Source organism: Diceros bicornis, chromosome 22, assembly GCF_020826845.1.
Source record: "Diceros bicornis minor isolate mBicDic1 chromosome 22, mDicBic1.mat.cur, whole genome shotgun sequence".
In the NCBI taxonomy this organism is placed as follows: Eukaryota; Metazoa; Chordata; class Mammalia; order Perissodactyla; family Rhinocerotidae; genus Diceros; species Diceros bicornis.
The window spans coordinates 29,285,019-29,297,356 of NC_080761.1; the positions used below are offsets into that span (position 1 = coordinate 29,285,019).

The following is a 12,338-nucleotide window of genomic DNA, read 5'->3' on the forward strand; positions in this document are numbered from 1 at the left end:
GATGCATTGAGAATTTTCATGTTTTTACCAGGACTTAGATAAAAAGTCATCAGTTCTCTCTTGTCAACAATTTTGCCATTCCTTAATTATCTTTCTATGGATCGATACGCCAGACACTATACTAATTCATCTAACTATGATCTTGTTTAGATTAGAAGGTTATGCAGCAAAGTTCAAGCTGGAAACCTCTGGGTTGTGAGAATATGGGTGATCTCAATTTTATTTTTGTGGATGTAATTTAGTGTAGTGGCCATGCCTAGCTTGATGATACCAGAAAGACTTCAACTATTGACTGACTTTCCCTAAGTATACCAAACGGTTTGAGGAAAGAGGAGAGAAAAATAAACAACTGTAACGGGGCCAAGAACAAAAAGATGGGCAACTGGAGGAAAGGTGAGAAGGGGAGGGCCAGCTGGGGGCAGGGAGTGGGGCATTCCAAGGAGGTGGGTGGAGACTGGGGTGGAGCTGGGACCACCGACGCAAGGTCTAAGCGGGAGCCCGAAGGGCTATAAAAGCTTGCTGGAGCCAAGCAGGGAAAGCAGCCTGAAGTCTAGGCACACAGGCAGAGGCTGGCAGGCGACACAGCAGCTGCAGTCTCCAGAGAAAGGCTGAAAGGTCCGGCGGCAGAGATCAGGTCCGGGATGCCGCGCCTGTGCTCGTCCTACCTGCTAGGAGTCTGGCTGCTACTGAGCCAACTTCCCAGAGACATCTCAGGCGAGAACCCCGACGACATTGTTAAGGCATGCGGCCGCGAATTAGTCCGCCGCCGGATCCAGATCTGCGGCTCGATCAACTGGAAGAAAAAGCCTGTGAGTCTGCAGGAGCCTGGGCTGGACGCCGGAGCCCCGGCAGGTAAGAGCTCCCGGCCCGGCCGCTCCGCACTTCCCACTGGGTGCCGTCGGGGTGCCGGCCAATCAGGACGGCCTGGCTCGAGGCCTGATTAGCCGCCCGCCCGCGGCCCCGACTCCGACGCTGGCGGCTAAACGTTCGGGCTTTTCCCTTGTAACTTGCTTTTCTACTAAGGGTCTCACCGGGCATCTCACCAGATGGAGGGGAAGCAGCGGGAACAGCAAACGGCCTCACCTGAGAGGCACTTGGTGCCCTTCACCTCCTGGCACCCAGGGTGAAGGGTGGGGAGAAGGGGGAAGCCACGGAGGAGGGAAGGCTGCCCAAAGACCCGCAGGAGGTGGGGCGCAGACGGGCCTGAGCCCCGAGTCAAGGTCCCGCGGGCCAGATAACCGGCGTGCCGGCGGTTGCGGCAACTGGACAGGACATCTCGACCTGAGACGACAGGGGGCTAAGAGAGAGGTGTGCGCTGATTGTCGATCGTGTTTGTGCGCCAAAGGGCATGGGGCAGAGACCTCTGATAGGGTCCTGGAGTGGTAAACGTGAAGGGCCTTCGATTTCACGACTCTCCTGCTTTGTCCAAAAGCTGGGCCAGCGCCCATGCCTTGGAAAACTTCCTCTTTTAGTATAATTTTATTTGTGTTTGTGAACTTCACCAAAGGGGAGAGAGCATGGCCTCCCACCTCTTTGAACCGGGTCTTGAAATTCATTTGGGAGAGAAAGGATTGAAGAGAGAGAAAAGGGCCTGATGCCCTGCAAGAGAAACTGAAGGGGACCGACAGTCAAGGGATGTTTGCCCTTCAGACAAGCACTGCTGGAGAACTGATTGGGGCCTCAAGCATGTGGAAGCTGCAGTGGGTTTTCTTTAAAAGCAAGGTCTCAGAACTGTGTACAGTTCAAATCTGGAATGGTTTGGTTTACAAAACAATTTGTTAGTTATAAAGCATTTATAAAGATAAATTGGAAGCTGAGTTCAAGTAAGGATGGAAACTTTCCCAGAGGTACAGCCTAGTCTAATCAGTGAAACGGGTCACATGAAATTCAGAGAAGGTGAGCTTCATGATGAATAAGTGTTTTATATTTCATAACACGTATGCAACTTATGATAAACCACAACTCTATTTTATAGGCTATATGCATATCCTGTATATAAGTGACCCTCGTGAACTCCTTGTGCACTAAGTACATTTACTTCCCTGTTGTGGCATTTCAATCATGATTATAAAGCTAGTGGCTTTACTCTTCTACATTGTTGGTCAGAGATTGATTTATTAAATGCAAGCTTTTACGTAGTTCTTGTATAATATTAATAGCAGAGAACCACAGAACTTAGAGATTTACTGTTCGAGGTAACGGAAGGCCAGATTGCACTTCTTCTGAATGAATAAGTAATATGCTCAAATTAATGACTGAAAAATATACATAAATACAATAAGAAAAATGAAAAGCACTTATGGATATTACAGACTTTGAAAATATGTGGATTTAATGAGAAAAGGAAAATATCTGTATTAAATGAGGAACTGGAAGGCAATGTTAACATTTGGAGATATGTGTATATATCTCCCGCATTTTCACTTAACATTATAGTGTGAGCAGTTTCTCACATTGTAATTCTCCAAAAACATACTTTAAAATTTCTTTATAGCATTCTATGCCATAAGCCTACCATCTATATTTAACCATTCCTAGCAGATATTTCGGTGGATTTCAAATTGTTGCTTAAAAATGGTTTTCTGAGCGCATTTCTATATAGATATTTGGCCAAATTTCTGTTTCTATAGAAGGGACTTGTGAATTTCAAGTATTTTTAAAGAACTGTCTTTAATGATACCACAGTACATGATTTAACTGCAAATAATCTAAAAAAATATCGCCTGCGAGGATCAAGAGAAATGTTGAAGTTACAAGTTAAGAATCATTTTCGAAGTACATGTCAATAATTTGTAATTCATGAGTTTTAAAACCTCTGTTGTTAGTTTCTATTTGTTTTTACATTATTAAGTTGTTAGCTAACCATTTTTCCCACACAGTGTGGGAAATAACACTCTCTACACCCATTTTAAAAATAAGGTAGACATTTTTAATTAGAAGAGATCTATCTTAGTGAGATTTTAGTGCAAAATACAGTGATCAAGAGGTGTTTGAATTCACGTCTATTAGAATATTATCTTTTAGTTAGACTCCAGAAGCTAAAGTTGTGGGAGATTGCAAAATGTTTCAAAACAAGCTTAAAAAGTAATTTTAATAAAAGAGTACAACACAGACAACAAAAGCAAAATTAGACAAGTGGGGCTACAGCAAACTAAAAAGCTTCTGTGCAACAAAGGAAAAAAATCAGCAGAGTGAAAAGGCAACCTATAGAATTGGAGAAAATATTTGCAAATCATATACCTGCTAAGAGGTTAATTTCCAAAATATATAAAAAACTCCTACAACTCAATAGCAAAAAATCTAATAATCCAATTTAAAAATGGGCTAAAGACCAGAGTAGACATGTCTCCAAAGAAGATGTACAAATGGCCAACAGGTGTAAGAAAAGATGCTCCACATCACTAATCATCAGGGAAATGGAAATCAAAACCACAATGAGAGTTCACCTGACACCTGTCAGGGTGGCTATTACCAAAAATACAAAAGACAAGTGTTGTGGAGGATGTGGAGTAATTAGAACCCTTGTATACTGTTGGTGGGAAAGCAAAATGGTGCAGCCACTATGGAAAACAGTGTGGAGGTTCCTCAGGAAAAAAAAAAAAAATTACCATATGATCCAGCAATCTCCCACTTCTGCATATTTATGTAAAAGAACTGAAATCAGGATCTTGAAGAGAGATTAGCACTCCCCCATTCACTGCAGCGCTATTCACAGTAACCAAGATATGGAAACAACTTAAACGTGCATGTGCAGATGAATGAATAAAGAAAATGTGGTGTCTACGTACAAGGGAATGTTCCCCAGTCTGAAACAAAAAGGAAATTCTGCAATATACAACACCGTGGATGAACCTGGAGGACATCATGCTAAGTGAAAAAGCCCTAGTATCTAAAACAGTCAAACTCATAAAAGCAGAGACTAGAATGGTGGTTGCCAGGGCCTGGGAAGAGGCGGAAATGGAAGTTGGTAATCAACGTGTATAAAATTTCAGTTATGCAAGATGAATTGGTTCTAGAAATCGGATGTAATCACGTTGCACCTATAGATAACAGTGCTGTGTTGGACACTTAGAATTCTGTGAAAAGGGTAGATCTCATGTTAAATGTTCTTACCAAAATTAAAAAAAAAAAATATATATGGGAACTCAGTCATATTTTTGTGAATTTTCTGTAACTTTCAAAGTATTTCAGAATAAAAAGGTTTTAAATTATAAAATCAAAAAAAGAGTGCCAGAAAACACAGCCTATGAATGAAAAGCATCAAAACTACAATTGTTTTGCCTGATTCATTAACTGCCTTTAGGTATTTGGAAAGTTACTGTCAGCTTTTCTCTGCATTCAATAAGGCACCAACTAGACAAAGTGTAAGTTACAGCAAGGAGAGTTGTTTATGAGGAGGTTGAATTAAACTTAGGATGTCTCACTGAGGGAAAATGCAAAAACTTCTGACTACTGAAAAATGATATAAATTCTCCTCTGTCCATGCCAGCTTAGAACTTGAAGGAGAGAGAGCATTAGGAGGAAAGATAACATGCTCAAGTATGTTTTCTTTCCACTGAAAACTCAGCTGTTGAAGTTTGTAGTTGGCTGAAAGGAGAGCAACTGAGACTCTTGCTACAGAACTCATAGGAAGTGGACCAGCCCCAGACCATCCGGCCTGGTGAGGGGACATGCTTTTCTCTGATCAGCAGGCAGCAGTGGTTACCCAGGAGTCGGCCTTCCATGCTTCGATTTCTATCTCTTGGCCTCATTGTTTCCACTTTTTTAAGAGTAATGCCTTATGAATAAGCTGAAAAGGACAGCTTTGCTGTCCATGAAGAAGAACAGCAAGAACTGATCCAGGTGTATATACACCACATCTTCTCTATCCATTCATCCCTTGATGGGCACTTAGGTTGCTTCCAAGTCTTGGCTATTGTGAATAACGCTGCAATGAACACAGGGGTGCATGTATCTTTACGCAATGGTGTTTTCAAATTCTATGGATAAATACCCAGCAGTGGAATAGCTGGATCATATGGTAGTTCTATCCTTGATTTTTTGAGGAATCTCCATACTGTTTTCCATAGTGGCTGCACCAGTTTGCACTCCCACCTACTACTCAGCCATAAGAAACGATGAAATCCAGCCATTTGTGACAACATGGATGGACGTTGAGGGTATTATGCAAAGTGAAATAAGTCAGAGGGAGAAGGTCAAATACCGTTTGATTTCCTTCATTAAGTAGTAGACAATAACAACAATAAACAAACACATAAAGACAGAGATTGGATTGGTGGTGACCAGAGGGGAAGGGGGGAGGGAGGAGGGCGAAAGGGATAATTCGGGACATGTGTGTGGTGATGGGTTGTAATTAGTATTTGGGTGGTGAACATGATGTAATCTATGCAGAAATAGAAGTATAATGATGTACACCTGAAATTTATACAACGTTATAAACCAATGTTACTGCAATAAACAAAAAATTTAAAATAATAATAATAATTTAATTTAACAACAACAACAACAAAAGAACTGATCCAGGTTTACACTATAATTTAAACTTCATCTGTGGTTCTAATTCTTTTTGGTGCTAAAACTCTCAAAATTGTGTAATCGGGATAAGTCAGGCTAGAAGAGAGCTGACATGACGGAAAGCTTTTTGAGGGCAGTAAACATGTTTTCTTTTTATTTACATCTCCTATCTGGCACTGCCAGACACATGGAAACAGTCAGTGAATGGTCAACTGAACCGAATGGGCGTCAAGAAGGAAGACGTCAGCTGGTTCCTGCAGGTTCCTAGCCCAAGTTCCTACTTTCATATTTGCCCATCCTAGGATGCTGGTTAAGAACAGGCTCCCTTCCTAGGGAACACACAGAACTGGCGTAGTGCACGATCCACAACATTGGAACAAAAAACATACATAGTACATTAGTCTGTATGCACACCACAAAAGACTAATCTCTTCTTAAAGCCAGTGATTTTTGGTTAGTGTTCTTTTAACCCATTTCTCTATCTAATGTAAAATACTATTGATTTGGAGTAAATACTCTGGGGAAGAGAAATTGTTAAATAGATGTATGAGGGACATCAGAGACTGGCATCTCCTGCCTATTAGATCAGAGCAATTGGAAGTTCTGCCTTTTGAACTTTATCCTGAAGCAGTAACTTGCCACCATGAAACATTTGATAGTAAAAGTAATTAATATACTTTGCAACGGTTATTATCATAACTCAGAAGTGCTTAGTAATGGAAGAAAATTACTGAGGTAGGAAAAATTCATGTGTGGTGAAACTGAGTGTTTTCGATGACCGAGATGACTTCAGAAATGTCAAGAAGTTCAAAAGTGCTATGATGAAAGCATGAAGGGGACATGAGAGATGACAGAGGGTCGAGCGGAGTAAAGCAGAATCTTGGTAATGTTGTAGAACTTTACGCTGTGCAACTATAATAAGCTAAGTTGTTTAGATACCAGGATACTTACTGATTCTGTTTTGATGTTTAATTCTCTTGAGGCAATGCTTTCCTTTTCATCTATGCAAAATTTTACAGTTTCCTGATGTTCTTTGACATGAATATTTTTCCTCCTCCCCCTTTCTTTTTAATTTAGAAATTATGGCATCCTCCGTCACCAAAGATGCAGAAGCCTTAAATACGATGTTGGAATTCACTCCTAATTTGCCACAGGAGCTGAAGGCAACACTGTCTGAGAGGCAGCCATCATTGAGGGAGCTACAACGACCTGCGTTAAAGGATTCAGATCTTAACTTTGAAGAATTTAAGCAAATCCTCCTTAACAGACCCAGTGAAGCAGAAGACAACAGTCTTTCAGAATTAAAAAACTTAGGCTTAGATAAACATTCTCGAAAGAAGAGAATGATTCAGTTCAAACTGAGTAATAAGTGTTGTTCTCAAGGTTGTACCGTAAGAGAACTTGCTAGAATATGCTGAGATGAAGCTAATTATGTATTTCATATAATGTGCACGTGTATTCTCCATGACACATTCACTGATGTTTCTGTCACTGCACTAATTATTAGCACATGAGAAATCATTTTTAGTGTTGAGGTTTTTCATTTGGTAAGAAAATATTCCTTCAACTATTGTAGTTTCTGCTAATAAAACTCTTTATCCAAAAAAGTATTTTTATCTCTTTTTTTAATCATATAATTCTTTTTGCTTGTTTAATACTGTTAACCTAAAATGACAATAAAATCTTTATTACTTTCACCACACACAATAACTCAAAAAAATTTTTAAAAATAGATAGCTTAGTAAAACGCTATGTCTTGCATTACTGAGAATGGATAAGTCTATTTTTGAAATTTGTATTTGATAAATTATAATCTGTCAGGGCCAGCCCGGTGGCACAGGCGGTTAAGTGCGCGCGCTCCGCTATGGCAGCCACGGTTCGCGGGTTCGGATCCCGGGCGCGCACCGACGCACCGCTTGGCAAGCCCTGCTGTGGTGACGTCCCATATAAAGTGGAGGAAGATGGGCACGGATGTTAGCCCAGGGCCAGTCTTCCTCAGCACAAAGAGGAGGATTGGCAGATGTTAGCTCAGGGCCGATCCTCCTCACAAAAAAAAATAAATAAATAAGAATTATAATCTGTCCCCTACTTCTTTTCCTCCAGACCTAATGCCCAAATGTTCTTTCACTACTTAAGATTAAACAAACTATTTTAATAGCAATAAAAGAAGAAGAAAAAGCAAACACAACTTACACAATGCCTAACACCAGGTACACAAAATGGACCAAAAGGTTTTTATTAGTATTAACTCTTAGATTGGATACACAAAGAGTCATGAAATTTGGACACTCTGGTAGATTTTAAAAGATTTTTGTGTCTCATTGAACTATCAATTGCAATCAGATTGGACACTAAATCAATTTAATTTAGTTGGGGCCAGATAAACTCAAGTATTTTTCAAACTAGGATTCTTTTCTAGTTCTCCTGTCTAAGACACTAAAATGTAAATTATGTTTTTTTAAGGAGAAAAGTGAATAATAGATATAGAAGAGAATAAACAACTCAGCGTCATGTATACAAGAACTAGTTTAGCAAGGGAATAAACTTTATGTTCACCATTTTAGAAATTGCAAACCATTTCTGTAACAAAATAACTGTGAAATGATATGAAAACTTGTTCAGATAGTAAGTTAATGTAGTTATCATCTTCATATTTAGCCAGTACCTTCAACTTATGTACACATCCGTTTTCAGGCGAGATTTATAGAAAAATGCACTTAAATAGCAAGTTACTCGCCATCAAATGTCTATTAGCAGAATTTAAAGGGATTAAAAGAGCGACACCATATTTCAAATCCCCATGCACGATTAATCACAAGCAGACTTCTAGTTTATTAAGGCTGCCTTGTAAAACTTTATAAATGGCTGTAGAACCTCAGAAGCCAGGAGCCACCTTGGACAAAGCCAGGAAGAGTGCTCTCTGAAATGGAAATTTCAACCCGGGAGAACGAGGGCGGTGACCAGGAAACTTACAGCCTGGACAGGACAAACAGGCATCTCCCCAGACCCTGCCCTGGCCCAGCTCCTCCATCTGCTCTTCCTCAAAAGCCCTGGAGACAGGGCTCCCAGTCCCAGAATCTGCCTTCACTACCTCTGATGATCTGACCACTTTTTAAGTGGTACAAAGACAATCTGTGGTCAACCATCTACTACAAACCCTCAATTAATCAATTAACACCTTTAAGATATCTAATTCTCATGCTACTAAAGTCCTCCTAAAACTCTCATGAGAAACTGATGAGTGTGTGCTTATTATATTTCCTGTACAACAAATCTACTCTGTTTATATATATGCATCAGTTAGGATTGTATTCTCTGTAAATAACAGAAAAGTCTGTAACAGTGGCTTCAAAGAAGCCTGTGGAATAAACGTCCAACCCTGTTTAGCATCTGAGGGATGCCAGCAGTCTCCTCCCACCTTTTCAGTCAGCTGTGCTTCCCGTATAGGCCTTCCTCCTCATGCTCGCCACCTCACGGTCCCAAGGTGGCTGCCGCACCTCTGGGTCTCAGCGAGCATGTTTCAGGCAGGAAAAGAAGGGAACAGAAGAAGGTTTAGTGTCTGGATTAGAAAAGTAAAATCTTTGCCAGAAACCGCCACACGTGTGTTTATGTTGCATTGGCCAGATCTGTGTCACATGAACACTTGTACCTGCAGGAGACATTGGCAAGTCATTTATATGACTTACAGCCTAGAGAGCTGAGGTAGGCAAGGGAGAAGGGTCTAGAAAGGAGATTGAGGTAGTCAACCTATAGGTTTGCTCATGCTTACTGCTCTTGTGGCTACAATGACTCTTTCAAAGACATTAATATTTAGCTATTAACTTGATTACTACAGCTTTGTAATATAGTTTGAAATCAGGAAGTGTGATGCCTCCAGCTTTGTTCTTCTTTCTCAAGTTGGCTTTGGCTATTTGGAGTCCTTTGTGGCTCCATACAAATTTTAGGATTGTTCTATATCTGTGAAAAATTCCATTGGAATTTTTCTTGCCTAATTGCTCTGGCTAGGACTTCTAGTACTACGTTGAATAAAAGTGGCAAGAGTGGGCATCCATGTGTTGTTCCTGATCTTAGAGGAGACGATTTTAGCTGATTTTAGCTTTTCACCATTGAGTATGATGTTAGCTGTGGGCTTGTCATATATGGACTTTATTATGTTGAGGTATATTACCTCTATAACCCAGTTTCTTGTGAGTTTTTATCATGAATGGATGTAGAATTTTGTCAAATGCTTTTTCTGCATCTATTGAGTTGACCAAGTGATTTTTATCCTTTGTTTTGTTAATGTGGTGTATCACGTTGATTTATTTGTGGATGTTGAACCATCCTGGCATCCTTGGAACAAATCCCACTTGATCACGGTGCATGATCCTTTTAATGTATTGTCGAATTCAGTTTGATAATTTTTTTTGAGAATTGTATCTATGTTCATCAGGGATACTGGCCTGTGATTTTCTTTTCTTAGAGTGTCCTTGTCTGGTTTTGGTATCAAAGTACAGCCCTGCGTCACTTAATGATGGGGATACATTATAAGAAGTGCATTTTGATTAGGCGATTTTGTAGTTGTGCAAACATCGTAGAGTGTACTTAAACAAACCTAGATGGTATAGCCTACTATACACCTAGGCTATATGACTAATCTTATGGGACTTTCATCATATATGTGGTCCATTGTTGACCAAAAGGTCGTTATATGGTGCATGACTGTAATGCTGCCCTTGTAAAATGAGTTTCAAAGTGTTCCTTGCTCTTCTATTTTTTGGAAGAGTTTGAGAAAGATTGGCATTAATTCTTCTTTAAATGTTTGGCAGAATTCACCAGTGAAGCCATCTGGTCCTGGGGTTCCCTTTTTGGGAGGTTTTTCATTACTGATTCAACCTCCTTACTATCAATTGGTAAATTCAGATTTTCCATTTCTTCATGATTCAGTCTTAGTAGGTTGTATGTTTTTATGAATTTATCCAATTCTTTAGGTTGGCAAAGTTGTTGGCATGTAATTGTTTATAGTTGTCTCTTACGATCTTTTATATATGTGTGGTATCGGTTATAATGTCTCTTCTTTCATTTCTAATTTTATTCATTTGAATCTTTTCTATTTCTTAGTAAGTCTGGCTAAAGTGGGGTCTAGTTATCTTTTCAAAGAACGAGCTTAGTATCATTGAACTTTTCTATTGTCTTTTTAGTCTTTATTTCATTTATCGCTGCACTGATTTTTGTTATTTCCTTCCTTTTTGTTATTTCCTTCCTTCTACTAACTTTGGGCTTAGTTTGTTCTTTTTCTAATTCCTTGAGGTGTAGAGTTATGTAGTTTATTTGGGTTCTTTCTTATTTCTTAACATACGCATTCACTATGAACTTCCCTCTTAGAACTGCTTTTGCTGCTTCTAATAAGTTTTGGTATGTTGTATTTCCATTTTCATTTGTCTCAAGATATTTTTTGATTTCTTTTTATTTCTTCTTTCACGCAATGGTTGTTCAATAGTATGTTGTTTAATCTCCACATATTTGTGAATTTTCCAATTTTCCACTTATAATTGATTTCTAGTTTCATACCATTGTGGTTGAAAAGATGCTTAATATGATTCCAATCTTCTTAAATTTATCAAGACTTTTTGTGGCCTAACATATGATCTATCCTGCAGAATGTTCCATATTTACTTGAGAAGAATGTGTATTCTGTTGCTTTTGGATGGAATGTTCTGTAAATGTTAGGTACATCAATTCTAACATGTAGTTTAAATGTAATGCTTGCTAATTTATTTTCTGTCTGGATGATCTATTTATTGTTTAAAGTGGGGTATTGATCTATGTATTTACTTTAATGTATATGTGTCTTTATATTTAAAGTGGGTTTCTGTGGACCATATAGAGTTGCATCTTGTTTTATGATCCACTCTGACAATCTATATCTTTTAATGGGTGTATTTAAATCATTGATGTTTAAAGTGATTACTGATATAGCTGGATTATTATCTACCACATTTGTTACTTTTTCCTGTGGGTTGCCTTTGCTTTGGTTCCTATTTTTGTCTTTCATTCCTTTTCTGCCTTTTGTGGTCTTAGTTGAGCCTGTTATATGATTACATTTTCTCTCCTTGCTTAGCATACCAGTTGTACTTTTTGTTTTTACTTATAGTGAGTGCTCTAGAGTTTGCAATATACATTTACAACTAATCCAAGTCCACCTACAAATAACAATATAGCACTGCATGGGTAGTATGAGTACCTTATAATAAGAATAATCCCAATTCCCCCCACCTAGGCTGTCATTCATTTCACTTATACATATGTGTATGTGTGTGTAATAATCTGATAGTTATCTAAAGGATCCATTGTCTAGAAAAATGTGTTAATATATTTAAAAATTATTAAAGTGATAGAAATTCATTCTCTTACAAACAATTAACACACTTAGAATCCAGGATTTGATCATAGCTATATCAAATATTTTACAGGAGTATGTGTTACATATTCTCTCTGGGATTGTTGGTTTGTACCACTTTTTCTTTGATTTTTTATGGTGTGTGTGTGTGTGTGTGTGTGTGTGTGTGTCTCTCTTCTCTGGGGAAAAGGATACAATATCAATTAAAATATTCATGTAGGAGTGACATCAGAATCTTGGCAGAGGAAGCTCTTCCCTTAGACTCTCCCCCCTAAGACAAAACAAAAAGGACATTAATAAACCAACAGATGACATTGACACAACACAAAAGGTGTCTGAGAGACCCACACAGCCATACATCTGAAGGTGGAGGTGCTGGACCCCCCGCCCCCAGGAGGAAGTGGAAGGACGTAAGGGGACCTCCTCCCCGCTCTTGCTGCATCCC

The 12,338-nt window shown here is 39.1% G+C and overlaps 1 protein-coding gene across 1 annotated transcript; it reads left to right on the forward strand.

The window, feature by feature from the left end:
• The first annotated feature begins 489 nt into the window (after positions 1–489).
• Positions 490–7,118, forward strand: LOC131420046 (prorelaxin-like). The gene is made up of 2 exons (XM_058565754.1): positions 490–852; positions 6,592–7,118. The coding sequence occupies exons 1-2, from the start codon at positions 642–644 to the stop codon at positions 6,930–6,932; spliced, it is 552 nt and encodes a 183-aa protein (XP_058421737.1). The 5' UTR covers positions 490–641; the 3' UTR covers positions 6,933–7,118.
• The last annotated feature ends 5,220 nt before the right edge of the window (positions 7,119–12,338 follow it).